Below are 15,419 nucleotides of genomic sequence, written 5' to 3'. Positions count from 1 at the left end.
AGGAAGTGGCAGAGCTTAGACTCAAACCCAGGACTGCCCTGACGCCACACCAGGGCTCTCTCCCTGGAAGGGTCTACACAACCCCCAGCCCAGCCACCCCCAGGGCTCTTCCAAAGCTTCAGACTGAGCAGACACTCACTGAGCAGAAGTCTCTCCCAAGTTTTCCTGACCATGTCCCTCTGGTGGATTGGGGTGGGGATGGGGGTCCTCCCGAGGCCCCATTTTAGCCGTCCAAGCGCTACATCCTTTATCTGCTGAGCATCAATTTGTGTGGTGTTCAACGCAGGGCGTTAAGGCTTGCGGAGGGAGGGGCGTGCCCTCTTCCCTTCCAACCTCGCAGAGTCTTTGGATCCAGAATAGTCCCTTTGCTTGACCACTTCTAACAGAGACAGCAAACCCCTCAAGGCCTTGACTCTCCTCAGTGGCTGTCGCCCAAATTCAATTCCTCTACTCCCTGTTCCACGACACGCACTGAAGCTTCCTGCATTTCCCATGCCAACACTGGTTCATTATTTATCGACTCATATTTAATGAATGTGCTCGTTTAATGGCTAGACAACTCGTTCTTGAGTTTCACAAATCTCAAGTCTGTCTGTTGGCATCCACTCTGCCTTAGAGGGCACATCCCCAAGGACAGGGATAGCATCAATTAAGCCATTCTCCGAAGCACAGGTATCTGAAGACAGAGGCGGTGGATAAATGCCTGCTGCTTGGCAGCCACGGGGTGGCCACGTCCGCCTCTCAACGTGGGCAGCCACCAGAAGGGAGGTCCAGCCCTGTGAAAGGGTTTCGGGATCTAGCCCAGGGCCCGGCCATACTTAGGAAGTGCCCGGGAAATAGCTGCTGAACGTAACGTCTGCTTTAAAAACACCCAAGACTGCCGAATTCCTCCCTTTCACTTTCCAGGACACGGAAGGGAAAACCACAACTCGGTATTGGAAAAGTCAATGCTGCCGTTAAGCATGCTCGGACTCTGGATGGAGCGGAGTCTGCTCTCAATTATTCAGTAGCTGACCTGCTCCAGGAGCATCAGACCCCTGCTCTGCGGCCCCTCCTCGCTCCCTCCAGCCCTTCCTCAGGTCCATCACATTCGCACATTCGCATCTCCATGGACCAGTTAGCAAACCACAGGGGCATGAAGCTTCGTCCACAGTCAGCACTGGCTTCGATGGTCCCTTGGGCAGGAGGCGGCGCTACTGAGCAGCCGCAGCGTGGAAATAGGATGTAATTCCGAATGTCTACTCATCCCTGCTCCCCGGGCCCACTGCCATGCCCACGTCAGAACTGGCTGTGCTGTGGACATAGAGGTTGTTTCTGACAGAGTCCTTAGCGATTTCTCTTTCAGCAACACAGATGTGGGAATATCTTGCACTGGTGCAGTGATTGCCCTGGTCCGTCCTCTTCTGGGAAAGCTTTAAAAACAACGTCACAGTTGTACACCTGAAGCTAATATAATATTATAAGGCAATATTACACGTCAATTAAAAAAATAAAATAGATCACTGTTTATTAAAAAACAACAAGTATACTTAGAGTGTGCAGGACAGAAATAAACAAATGAGTACTGTAGAAATCAAGAGAAAATCTGGGGGAAAAAGGCAACATCATAGCACTCGTGAAAAAAAAATTTAGGCGGGAAAGAATACACTCTCAAAATGACTCTACAGACACAATCTCATTTAAGACTCACAAAAGACCACATGATGTAGGAAGATTATCGATGCACCCATTTTACAGATGAGGACACTAAAGCCCAAAGAGGCCAATCGCCGAATCTGAGAGTCCTAGTCTTTCCAGCACACTGCACTTCTAGAGTATGCCCAGGAAAGTTCTCAGAGAAGGTCTTACATGTCCTAAATTACCTGGAATTAGCAAGATGCTGAATACTAATGAGTACTTAAATGCTGTGACAATGGTGAAGAGGAGGAAAAGGTTTCAATGGCCTCACACAGACTAAAATATCAATTATAACGCATTCAAAATGTCCCCTACGTTAGCATATTTTTGTATCCGTAAGGATTTTTCAGTAGTTTCTCAAACCGGTGTCTTCCCAACCTCCCAGTTTGAATATACAGCAACCAATTTTCCTACCCTTGGCTCAGCAACCTGGGTCTCAGGATCTGCTGTCCCAACAAAACCTCCGAGCCATTTCTTAAGTTACTGGCTGCGGCTGGATTTTCCACTTGACATTGTTAATAGATTAAACTGTTTATCTCATTGTCATACACAGGCCTTTTCAGTTTCCTGCTAATAGATTCAGGTTAGATAAGAATTACAGAAGTGATACTCCCTGAGTTCCTCTCCATACCCCAGCCGGTCTCCTTTCCCCGTAGTTATGAGATGTATTGTATTAAACCTACTCTCCAGATAGCTAACTTGCAAAAAGAAAATCTTACACACCCATGTATAGCAGAGGATTAGCCAAACACCAGCTCCTGCACGACTGTGGAAGAAGCACTTAACACAAGATCCTGCTGAATTATACATTTTACGACTCAGTCATCAATTACCATAGAGAAGAAGAAAACAAATTGAGCTGAGCCTGGAAAGAATGTCAGTGCAATTGGAAAAACACTCGCTGGGAACCGCCTGGGGGTGCAGGGACCTCCCCGGTAACTGCCGGGGTCCCACCAACTGTCAGCATACCAAGAGAAGTTGCCAGGTGAGCCGGTGGATGGCAAATCCCTCCGTCCCGGGGCACACCGAAGACTCCCCATAGTGAATGAAAATATTAAGCACTGCTAATATAAAATGTGTTACAGCTTCTTCTTGGAAGAACAATAAACAATCAGTTTATTTCTCCTGATTAAATGGAATGGGGGGGGCAGGATGCAGAGGACCCATTAAGAAGGGTAAAGAAAGAAAACAACTGTCACAGCCCCCAAAGCCCAAGGCCAAAGTACCTCATTCCTGCCCTCCGGATGCATTAAGACCAATTTTATAAACATGAGCGAATGGACCAGACCACCCTTTCGGCAAGCTCTCCAAGGACAGAGCCTTACTGGGCCTCACAATACATATATCATCTCTGGGTTAGGCGAACCCTAATCTTAGTCACCAGGTCAATGGAAATGATCTCAATGCCTTTGTCTGAGATGCTGTATCATTTTATTTTCCCTTTCCACCCAAGAATCTTACCACAAAGGTAAAATGCTAGATTAACAGGATAACAGTGACCTTCAAGAGGGTGGAGTCTCTTCAGTTGAATACTGGTTACCACCAGGTCGAATGAGAAGTTTTTTCCTACTCATTCTGAGATGGGAAAATAAAAACATAAAAAACAACAAGTATACTTAGAGTATACAAGTATACTCCCCCTCCACGCTCCCCCCTACCCCATTAAATCATACATAAATATGAACTGCAGAGGTTCATTCCGCTTTTGCTTACTGTCCGGAAAATTCGTTGGGTCCCTTGGAAGAAATTCTTGGTAGCAACTCTAGGATTTTGTTGAGGTGCCACTTTCACCACTTTTCCTGTCTGCAGCTCCTACTTTTGGTTACTTATAAAACTTATCAGCTGGTTTGAAGCAAAATAGAAATAAACATTTCAGAAAATAAAACATTACTGACTAGCGGCCTGAAGAGATACCTTTTGTTGAATGGGTTTCCATAAAGTGATATCAAGTAAATAAAACGCCCAAGTAAAGCTCAATGGAGGGGAAAGATCAGATCTCTAGGAGTGAATTCTTTTTTTTTTTGCGGTACGCGGGCCTCTCACTGTTGTGGCCTATCCCGATGTGGAGCACAGGCTCCGGACACACAGGCTCAGCGGCCATGGCTCACGGGGCCCAGCCGCTCCACGGCATGTGGGATCTTCCCGGACCGGGGCACGAACCCGCGTCCCCTGCATCGGCAGGCGGACTCTCAACCACTGCGCCACCAGGGAAGCCCTAAGGAGTGAATTCTTAATGGAACTGCTGAGAAACACACCAGACAAGTTAGTCAAAAGCCTGCGTCTTGGCTTACCAGTGAAATGATGATCATAAATCATTCCTCATCAGAGAAAGCCTGGAGGGCCCTGCCTTCCCATGAGAAACATCAGAGCGGTCTTCCCTGCACACACTCTGTGAGAAGGTATCGTCACTGACCTTGTTCCCTGAGGCTTGTATTGGTCTTTGATCCCCAGCCCCATAACTGAACCAAAGGAAACTACACTAGGAAACAGAGACAGAGGGTAAGACCAGCCTTCTTCTCAATGTTCCATGAAATACACTTCAGGAAGCTGTTGTGGTCCCACAATAGCGTGTGAATTCACGGGTAGCCTGTGAATACCGGTCTTTGAGAAATCCATTTCATTGCAGCCGTATTGGGTGAGGCAGAATCATCTTCCAGGATGGTACTGGGTGAAAGTGGCACCTCAACAAAATCCTAGAGTTGCTACCAAGCATTTCTTCCAAGGGACCCAACGAATTTTCCAGACGGACACTGCCTCACCAGTACTTAAGATGTCTCCTAATTCCACCTCCATTAACATTAGTTGAGCCTGTACCATGTGCCAGGAGCCATCCGAGGCACTTTTAGAACACTGCATCCCTGAACTCTCATTCCCCACCCCATGAGGTCATGCCTACTCTCTCCATTTTTCAGAGGGCTTGCAGGCCATGTGCAGACTGGGATTTCACCCAGGTCTCCTAAACCCCAGTCTGGCACCCCTACTCCTATGGCAGGAAGGTCACAGGAATAAGCAATGAGCCTGCCTTAATTGTTCTTTTTTCCCTTTTTTTGTTCCTCCTCTCCCGGATGACTCGACAGTTCTTTTATGGGTAGATAATGCAGCAGAGCTACTGTCTATCATTCATTCATTCATCCATTCCTTTAACAAACATTTTAAAAACACGACCTATGTTTAAAGCCAAGGTGGATCTCCCCAGGTGAGTAAGCAGTTTGTCCACTAATGAAGTTTTTTAAGGGAAAAGAAAAATGTAAACATGACTGTATTGAATACGCTCTGGCCTCGCTTTCCTCACCTGTAAAATGTGGGTATTGGAGAAAATGAGCTCTAAAGCCTCTCCCAGACTCAGATTTATATTATGATACTTATGTAGGTTATAGAAAAAAAATGTTATTTTTTAAATTCTAAGAACAGAGGCCTAATTCCCTAATGAGATCATATTTATATCTATAGTGTCTTTTAGCCCAGGAGACCTGAATTGTCTTTAAAATAATAATACACCCCTGGAAAAATGAACGACCAGGTGTCTGGGGGAACCACAACGAGATAGTTGATGGCAGAACTACAGTAAGTCATGTCCGACTACAGGATCATGGGACCACGTTGGACCAGATTCTTCCAGACCCCCAGGGTGGCCTCCACAGTCTAGCAGACTGGACCCATCGGTCTGAGGGAATGCTACAATGCTGAGTGTTTCCATGTCGTTGAGGCCACCTGTAGTACCACAGTCCTTAGTTAACTAAGATAACAGTATGCAACCACAGGAGGGCACACAGTCTCAAGAGAACCGGACATACAAAATCCCAAATATCCCAATGAGACAATGGAGGTTGGCACTCTAACTGGCTTTTCACGTTACAAGAGAGTTCACAGTTGGGTTTGGTGTGATTATGCAAACAATGAGCTCCCCAATTCATGAAAAATACACCATTCACAATGTCAATTCCACCCAGTCAGGAAAAAATCATTGCAAGGCACATTTGTCATGGACTGGAGGGAACAATGTGTATAACCTACAATGCCAAGATCTCATCTCTTATCAAAACCCATAGACCAGGACTTCCCTGGTGGTCCAGTGAATAAGACTCCACGCTCCCAACGCAGGGGCCCCAGGTTCGATTCCTGGTCGTGGAACTAGATCCAGCATGCATGCTGCAACTAAGAGTTGGCATGCCACAACTGAAGATCCCGAGTGCCGCAACTAAGAGCTGGTGCAGCCTAAATAAATTTAAAATATATATATAGATAGATCCTTCCATGCTGACAGTGTGTCCACAGCACAAGTTAGAAGAGTTCGTGAGTTAATCCTGAATCACTGATTACCTGAAGTCTACAAAGTTTTTTCAACCAAGATATAAAACTCTTACCATTAAATATTTTAAAATTCTGCCTTTAGACAACTACATTGAAACCTGACAAAATAAAATAAGCCTAAACAATGTTATCGATGCTCGCAGGAATATAAATAAACTACAGAGAACTAATCTAATCTGTAACTACGTTTAACTGGCATGTACCAACAAAATCAGAAAAAGTGGCTTGGTAGCAATTTGGCGCTAAAAAGCAAAGTTCTGAAAATGCTTTCTGTAACACCTGAAATACATTTCTCTAAAAGCAGAAGCCGTCCAGTTTAATATGCTTTTCCTTGTTAAACCTAAAAGGCTGGTAAATCTTGAGCTGTGTTTTTGTGATGCCTAAACACAAATCTCTCTTTTTCTCTGTGTCCCACCTTTATTTGAAAGGATTCAAGCTGGATGAATTACTTTCATCTTTGATAAAACGAGGTCTTTGAACTGACGTTTTGGCTCTGCAGAGGCAAAGCCTCAGTTTCCAAACTTAACTATCTGAGGAGGCCGAAGCCCTCAGAGAACAATGCATTTTTCACTGTCAGGTTAATGTGCTGGCATCCTACCAGCACAGCCTCTAATATCAATCAGTCTAACCATTAACGAGAATCTTGGGTATTGTACTCATTTATTTTGATGATACTTTTTCAATGTGAAATTACAAAGAACCATTCTTCCAGTTAAGAGAGATGAGAGGCAGATAATTAATGGATCTTAAGGAAAAGCACACAATTAAATGTGCCCAGTTTCGGCCTCGACTGCCCAAGGTCCACACCAAAGAAATCTTGTCACATTTCCAGACACCATGATACGTACTTCACATACAGCAGGTTTTGAATCAAATGTCTGGAATTACATAGTCACAGAGAGTTAGAACTCTACAGGCCCCCATGAGCTCGCCCTCACGCAGAATGCGTATTTTAAAAGGAGGAATCTGAGCCAGAGCTGCAGCCCTTGGGTCCCTTTGCCCCTCTGAGTCTTGGTTTCCTCCTTCTTAAACAGATCAGGGTAACACCCAGAACCTCACATAAATGACTAGGGGTCCTCCCAGATCTGAAAAGTCCTGAAGCCTTTCCAGAAAGATCCTGGCTGCACACCTGAGGGGGAAGGGTGCCCCATCTTAAGAAAACAGCATATGCAACCCGAACTCGTGACCCGATAAATCTGGACCTTCCATATTCTCTTCCAGATAAGAATTTCCCACTTAAAAGTACTTACCACCATATTCTTTTTTAAGTAAGTATCCCTCTAAGGCTTTTAAACTTTAATTGGGTTTACCCTCAAATAAAAATTTCACACTTTTAAAAACCACATAAAACCATTTTAAACTGCTCGAATTTTTTTACCATATATATTAGTTAGTTTTCTACTTTAAAAAAGGCAACAAAACTAGTCAACACACAAAAAACTAAAGGAAACAAAATTCCAATGGCCCTGAAAAAATAGTGAGCACCAAGAAGGCAAGGATTTTGTATTACAATTCCTTCAATGTCCCCCAGGTAACTAGACCAGAGTTTTGTTTTGGTTTTTGTACACATGACTGATAGTACAATTTTGGAATAAATCAAGAAAACCTATTTTTGGAAGATGCATGCTTATTTTAATTTAGCACTTTAAACCTGGTGTCTCAATGGCCCAGTTACTTTTAAATGGCATAACACAGGGAGGTCAAGAGCTGTTGATTAATTTCTAGTTGTCTTAAAGAACAAGAGAGAACACCCTTCTTCCTCAGGGCAATTCGCTTCTGTTCAGATCTCAGAAAACCGTAAATGTGAACACGTCCGAATTTAAGCCATTGAACGCAAAGCGCGTGATACAACTACTTGTGAGCAAATTTCAAGCGCCTGCTCCTTTACAAACAGACACAGAGGAGCAGAAACTCTGGAACACTCTATTTCAGAGACAGGCATATCTGAAGCCTGAGCTGTAGGAAAGGCCTGAAGCACTTTGCATACAGCTCCTGCCCGTGGAAGCAAATGAGCAGAGGCGCTTCTCAACACGTTCCCTTTCAGTAAAAAGGCCTCTAGCGAATGTGCATAGTCTAAATGACTAAGTAAGTTTCAGAGTGCATTTCCAAACAACCTGCTTTGCACTTTGTTTTTAACTACAGGGACATCTTCGAATTCCCCTACGCTGGCGCTGGGACTTCTCACAGTGATGAGCTGGCAGGGAGGCCACACAGCAGGAGAGCTAACCCAGCAGCCAGGCTCCAGGCTTTGCGGGGCTGTCACCTCTGCCTGCGCACCTCGTCACACACAGTCATCCCTCCGCAGAAGCAAAGAACCGCCCGCGCACACGAGGCATGAAAGGTCTAACCCTGCTCAAAGACACAGCAGCACAAAAAAAAAAGTGTTCTCAGTATGGGTCTGAAGGTCAGGGGTTGGTTGTGTGACCAGAGGCTGAACATGCAATTTCCAACCTGTGTGTGTGAACGGGCTGCTGGGAGTGTATGTGTGAGGGTGCGCACGGGTGAGGACGGGGGCCCCTGAGTGCGGTGCAGCAGCGTAGACAGAAGCAGCACAGTCCGAGGAGAGGACCGAGTATTGATACTGTAGAGCCTCAAACAGCGCCGGCTGGGGTTTTATCTATAAAACACTGAACAGCCGAGCCAAAAGGCCCCGTCAATCAAGTTGTCTGGCCTTCTGTAGACAAAATATCAATCTCAGGTAATCAAGTGATTTTTGACTCAAGGAGGAGATGTTTTGGTGTCACAGATAAGGCTCCGCCACAACAATCTGTACGTGACAAAGAAAACTGAGCGTATCGTGCAAGCACTCAACCAAAAGCTCAAAAGTCCCTAGGATCCCATAATTTCCAGTTGGTTACCCACCCTTTCCCCCACAGACACTCCCTATCAGCCGCACATGACCAGAGAGCGAGGCTGGCAGGGGCTTTTTCCCTGGCCCTTCTCTGTGGGTGTCTGAAACCTTGTTTAAAGAAGGGAGGTAGGCTGGACCACAGGCAGGCCTCGTTGCTACCTCTGGACCCGTTCGCTACCTTGACACCACTCAATCCTCTGGTTTCTCAGCTGGCATCCCTCTGGCAAATGAAAAAAATAAAATTGTCATCTATCATTATTTATCTCCCCTTTAACTCACTTCCAGACAAGAGCCCTTTTCAAACATTGGGACACACAAAATACTTTGAGAGCCAGCCAGTAGGAGCTGCTAATCCACCACTAGAAAGGGCAAATGGAAAGTTGGAGAACAAGTTAAAACAACTTGGCTATGCTGGCTACGCTCCAGGGTATAAAAAGCCAAAGGGAGGACTGGAACAGAGGACCATCTCATAGACCTTTAATTGTGGGCAAGAAGACCGAGAAACCTGAGCCATACCTTCAGTGAGAAGCATTTTCCACCTGCCCTTCACCACCATCCGTCCCCTTCCAGGTGGACCATCCCTCCTCTAAAGGTGGTGTGCCCGTGCCAGATGCCCTGTGCTGGCCACAAAATGCCAGGCTGATTGGGGCCAGATTCTGCATACATATTTGCCTCCCCATCGTCAGCAGAAGGCAGAGTCTCATGAAAAGAAATGCCTGGTCTACAAAGATTCAGACTGTGATTTCTGAAGTGGGAGTATGACAGACACATGCTTTGGAGTCCAGAATAACTTAGAGCAGCATGTAGAGTAGAAATATAAAGTTCTCAGTTGCTGTGGTTTAAGTTATTGAGGTACAGCGAATAGTACTTGATATTCAAGATTAAATCGGAAGACTACCTACTACAATGAAATACAGACTTTCGCCCAAGGTAGCACAAGAACCCCTTACACGCCGAACTAGGAAATTCCCCAGACTCTGGAAAAGCGGAGAGAAAGTCCAGACCTTTTCAGAAGTGCTAGCTTCAACTCTTACATCTTTCACACGATGCTCTGATCCTCCTAAAAGTGAAAACAGCCTAGGACTGAGATGAACTGTGTACAGAAATAAACCCGTCTACCGCCATCGCCAGAACAAGATGTCAGTGTGCTGAATCACAAGAGATGCACTTGAAAACGTACTTGAAATGTACCTGTACCAGCCAATGAGCCTATCCATGAGGAGGTATCTACCCTAGGGATATCACCCAGATGCAATTCAACCTCATGTACTGTAATATCCTGTTATTAAAGAAACTATCTGCTTAGCTCAAAGCCTAGTTTTCATTTTAATTCATACATCAAACTGTATCTTCTGCTGGCCCCACAAATATTGCAATGTCCTGACAATTTACTGAGGCTAGGTGGTTGTTCACCCAAAAGACCGGCCAATGCCACATCTGCAGGTTTCAGGGCCCTGTTCCAGAATCACGTCACTCATTTTCCTAGCCTATTGGTAGAGTCTGAGTTAATTCGATGACATCCTTGTCAGTTCTCCTCTGCCCAAATGAATCACAGAATTAAGTGTTTCACCTGATCAGACAAAAGCTACACTCAGCAGCTCTGTTCACTATCTTTGGAGATTCACCAGGAAGCTTTTGGTAACACCCATGAATATTATGTTCCCCCAAAATGAGTGGTGACCTACCAGAGATACCTTAAAAAATGTCTTTTAAGATGTACATGGAAATAACAACAGAAATGACTCCGGTTCACTGTCCAAGCTACAAAGTGCATGGCCAGTGCCTAGGTACCTCCCCAGCAAACACACCTGGAGAGAATTATAAGTTGTGACTGCCCCAGGGCCCTGGTCAGAGTCTTTCTGACTCAGTAGAAGGTAAGAAAAAGGGACACGTGGGCATGAAAGCAGCACAAGTTCTAGAAAAATCTCAGGGCAAGACCTACCACTCTGGGCTTCTGCTGGTCCAGGGTATGCAGGAAGGCAGAGTTGGGGTCCAGGCAGCGCTCGGGGTCACTGGAGATGTCCTCCTCCGAATCCTCATAGGAGGAGGAGAAGCCAGTGGAAGACGCAGAGGAAGAGGACAGTTTCCTCAGCGGCAGGCCGCCCCGAGGGCTTCCCTGCGCCTCCTCCAAGGCACCATCCTCCTGGGCACCCATGTCTGTAATGATGACGGCAGGGATATTGCTTCGGCTGCAGGCCTCTCCCCGGGAAGGCCTGTCCTTCTGATCTGGGGAGAGCTGCTCTGGGCTGGGGTGGGCATCTCTGCCCTGAGGCTGGCTTCCCCAAGTCCCCTCGGATTGTACCCCTGTGACACACGTCCAGGCCAGACCCGCTTCTTCCATGGAGCCCAGCCAAACCCTGGAGCTCCCAAGCTGCACACCCACCCTGTCCCCAGGAAGGCACTGAGGTTCTTTCAGATCTTTTGCTTCCCAACAGGGCAAAGGCTCCAGCATTCCGCCAGAGGGAATCCCCGCCTCCAACTCCCCCGGGCCTGGCTGTGCTGAGCTGCTGCCCCCAAGCAAGCCCAGCGACGCAGACCCTTCATCCACTCTGTTGGAGCGCGGCCGTGCCTCCCTGGCCACTAGGGCCCCACTCTGGGTCCCCTCGGAGCCTACTGAGCCCCAGTCTCTGGGCTGCATGAACCAGCTCGGGGCCTCAGAGGAGTCCGCCGGACTCTGCGCGTTCACAGTCCTCTCCTCTGGCCTTTTGTCCCCTTCAGGCGCCCCGGAGCCTGGCATGCCACCGGGCAGATTTCCTCTCCCCACCTTCCCAGGGGGCTCTCCACTGCAGGGCCCGCCCCTCTCTGGGGCCGGACTTGTCTCACTGCCCAAAGACTGCCCCTGACTCTTGGCCAGGGCCTCTCGAAGGTACACACCCCCAAGCTCGCGGGCCCTCTCAGACAGCTCAGTGAGGGCAGGGTCCTGTGGATGGTGTGGCCCAGTGGATGTGGCTCTCGCTGCCACTTCTGTGGCCATCATTAGGTTCACTCCGACCAGCCCCAACGGGGGAGCTTGGTAATTCTGAGTTCCCAAAGGAGGAGAAACCCTCTTGTCAACTTCCATAGCAATGGGTGAGCCACAATGGGGTCCGGCCGGGACCGGCTTCCTCATTTTCACCGAAGCACCTGGACCCTGAGCCGCTGATCCTGCCGGGGCAGCAGGGCCGGGGAAAGGTGCTACGCCCTCTTTGTCCTTCGAGAGGCGTTGGCTGGGCGTCCCTCCCCTTCTCCCGGCCTCTGAAGTCTCCGGACATTGTTCCCCCCAGGACTTTGTCCTCCGCCCCTCACTCTGAGCCAGGTCCCTTCCTGGGGGCTGACTGATGCTGCGGAATGGGCACGGGGAGGGCGATCGAGCCCTGCCCAAACGCGGGCTGCGGGGCGCTTGAGCGGCGGAGCTCTGCGCCTGGATGTGTGCCTCGAACATGCCCACTTTCTGGTTCACCTGCACGTTCTGCAGCTCGCGCTGTAGGATTCGAAGCTTCCTGTTGGCCTCCTCCGGCCCCGGAGGGGAGAGGGTACCGGTGGTCACCACCTGCTGCCCATCGCCTCTTAGGCGACCCGCCCAACTCGGGCTGCCCACGCTGCTGCCGCTGCCGCTGCCGCTGCTACTATTCAGCCTGCGCCGGCCACTCCGCCAGCCCGGGGGGCTCCCGGGCTCCTCCGGCGACGACTCGGCTGCGGGGAAGAGGAAAGAGGAGCCACTCCCGGGGCTGAAAACGCTGCCGGGGCTCAACACGGCCCTCCTCGGCGGCGGGGGCGTCTCGCTGCTGCTGGGCCGAGAGCCGCCGCCGCTCTTCACCTGGTTGGCGCTATTCATGATCACCAGGCTGTTGAGTGCATAGCAGTACATAGCCATAGTACTGGGTCCGCCGCGCTGCCCGCCGCCGCCGCTCCTGTTCCGGCTCCGCCGCCGGCGCCTCCTCCTCCCGAGGCTCTCGGCTCCCGGCTCAGCCCCAGAGGCCCGGCGGCCGCGGCTCCGCGCGCGGATGGGGTGGCATGGCCTGGGCGTTGGGCGGGGGGCAAGACCGCGGGCTCAGCCCCCGCCGAGTTCCGTAAACAACAGCGCCGCTGTGGAGACACAGGGAGAAAAGTCAGGACCCTAGAGGGCGGGTGCGGGGGACGGCTAGCGGACTAGGACTGGTATTGGGATCCCCCAATCTGTCGGGGATCGGTGCCACTGGGCATCTTATCTACAGGGGCTGTGCGGCACGGCGAGGACACAAACCCCGGGGGCCCTCGGTCGCCAGCTAGGTTGTGGGTGTGTTTTCCGAGTGCGCTCCCACCCTTCGCCCCAGACTGTGATGCGCTTGAAGGTCCCTTCAAATTCCAAATTCTAAGAGTTGCCTCCAGAGCCGCGCGGACGGGCGGGGGACTGTACAACCACTTGATTGCTAAGCGGGCTATGTGCGGGTCGCGGCAGATTCCGAGCTCTCCGAGAGTGAGGACACCCCCTCCACCGTCTCTGGGTCCCCTCGGCTTTGCAAACACTGCTTGCATCCGGTATAACGGGGCAGCTCCCCCCACCCGCCTTGGGCTTCAGGATCTCCTCGCTCCACCCTCTCTGGCCATCAGGGACCGACTCGGAGGGAACCTGAGCTGGACCTGCCTTCCCCGGTCGCTGCCTGAGCCCGGATCTAGGAAGACCCCTGCGTGCCTGCCTTTTACCTTCCTGACCCTGGCCTTGGTGCTGTGTCCCTCGGCCTACGACGGCCTGGGCGCGCGGCGGGGCCGCAGCCTAGGCATTTTTCAGCACTGGCTTTGTCGCCAGTCCCCAAACAAGTGTGTATTGTGAGTGTGGGTGCGTCTGCGCGAGCCCGGGGCCGAGGCGCTGCTCGTCCCCTGTACCGGAACCAATACACGCCGCCCCCCCGCACGCTGTCGCCCCCCGCGTAGGGGTGTGTGTGTGTGTGTGTGTGTGTGTACGCGCGCGGACAGCGAGTCCGCACTCCGCACACCCTGTGCCGGAGGACGCGGCTGCCTCTGCGGGGTCCGGGACCCTTGCCCACTCGGAAGGACTCCAGGGTGTGCATGGCTGCAGCCGGGCGGAAGCCCGGGCTCTGCAAACCTCCCGGGGCCCCGCTCTAAGCCCGGAGGCGGCGCGGCCGAGTGCAGGGCTTCTCCGCATCCTGGGCAGCCTCGCCCGGCGCCAAGCCGGCTGCCCGGCGGCCGGAGCCCGTGGACGCCTGCAGCGCGCCGAGGTAGGCGGCGGGGAGTCAGCGGCCCGGAAGGCGAGCACGGGAAACGCCGAAAACTCGCTTCTCCCTCCTCTCCACGCCACCCTCCCCAATCAAACCCCCTTGCCCGTCTCCCCGGCCCACCTCTCTGCGCCTTTTCAGAACCCGGAACCCTCAGATTCGCTCCAGAGCAGAGAGAGAGGGGAAAGAGGGTTCGGAGGCGAGAGCCATTAAAAAGCCGCCAAACTTACCTACAATTGCTCAAGATTCCCGCGTCCTGTGCAGACTACATGGCCCGGGGAAGCAGACCTCGAAGGAGAAAGACGGCTTTAAAAGTCAAAAAGCTCGGAAATGGTTTCCTCACTTCTTTTGGAAGACAAAAAAAAGGGGGGAATGGGATAAAAGAGGGAAAGCTCCTCGGCCGGGGCGGGAGATCCGGGCGGTGGCGACGCCGGCCGGCCCTGCACGCCCTTGTGGGCTGTGGAGATACTACCCCTGTCAGTGTCTGCTCCCGGCTACTTCAGTGTTTGTTCAATGTGCGATTAAAAAAAAAAAAAAAAAAAAAGTTGGGGCGGGGGGTGGTTTGGGGTGGAGGAGGGAGGAGGGAGAAAGGCGGGGGCTTGGGGGAGGAAAGCAGGAAGGAAGTTGTGAGCCTGTCTGGGGTTGAACTCAGCGGAACAAGTTTTTCTTTTCTTCTTTTTTTTCTATTGCTTGGCAAGACCGAGGGAGGGAAACACTGAAAAAAAAAAAAGTTTCCATTGTTAGCTAACAACCAAAAAAAAAAAAACCTTTTAACTTCTGCGGGTTAAAGATATACGATCCATTTTCCACACCCTCCAGTGAGCCTCGCTGACGGCTAGCTTTATGAAACATTTTTTGAAAAATGTTTTTAATAAAGTTTGAGCGTGCATTTTAAGCAAAGCAACTCATGGGGACTTTTTTTAACATTTAAAACGGGCTAAAGCCTTATATAAACGGTTTGTGTTCTTGTACACAAATATGCAAATTCGAAGAAGGTACTTTGTGGGCACCTCGTTGCAAAGTTGCAGATTTTAAATGCTTCACACTTGTATTTTGGAAGACTGGTTGGGCTGTGAGCTGTTGATGGTTTTGCAGTACAATTGCTAGTTGTATAAACACGCCTTTGCACTGCACATTTTTCTGTTACTAAATGCACACAGCAAATGTGACATTGGCATATTTTTGCACTCAATTCTCAAGGGTATTTTAAGAAAAAGGATGGTCCTGGAACTAAGAAAGCCTGAGACCCCCTTGCTCAGTCTCCTGCAGCTGGATGATTTTCAAGAGACTTTTTCCCCCAACATCAGCAATTACTACTGGTCAGGGATCTTACCCCATTTAAGCTCTGGTGCTGCAAGTGTGTTTTCCATAATTCCCTAAATTCTACA

General features: G+C 50.0%; 1 protein-coding gene across 2 annotated transcripts in view; it reads right to left on the bottom strand.

The window, feature by feature from the left end:
- The window catches only part of ITPKB (inositol-trisphosphate 3-kinase B), a 96,921-nt gene extending 82,376 nt beyond the window's left edge, over positions 1-14,545 (bottom strand). The window contains exons 1-2 of one of the 2 annotated variants that reach the window (XM_032624974.1): positions 14,262-14,545; positions 10,782-12,904 (exon numbers count right to left, since the gene is read on the bottom strand). In XM_032624974.1, coding sequence (XP_032480865.1) covers positions 10,782-12,692 — 1,911 coding nt within the window. In that variant the 5' untranslated portion in view covers positions 12,693-12,904; positions 14,262-14,545. The remainder of the gene's footprint in view (positions 1-10,781; positions 12,905-14,261) is intronic. The other variant, XM_032624975.1, reaches the window with a different exon arrangement.
- Between the last annotated feature and the right edge of the window lie 874 nt (positions 14,546-15,419).

The sequence above is a fragment of the Phocoena sinus genome, chromosome 1, assembly GCF_008692025.1.
Source record: "Phocoena sinus isolate mPhoSin1 chromosome 1, mPhoSin1.pri, whole genome shotgun sequence".
Taxonomy (NCBI): Eukaryota; Metazoa; Chordata; class Mammalia; order Artiodactyla; family Phocoenidae; genus Phocoena; species Phocoena sinus.
Note: the sequence above shows the minus strand (reverse complement) of the source record. Positions and strands in the feature narration are given on the sequence as shown.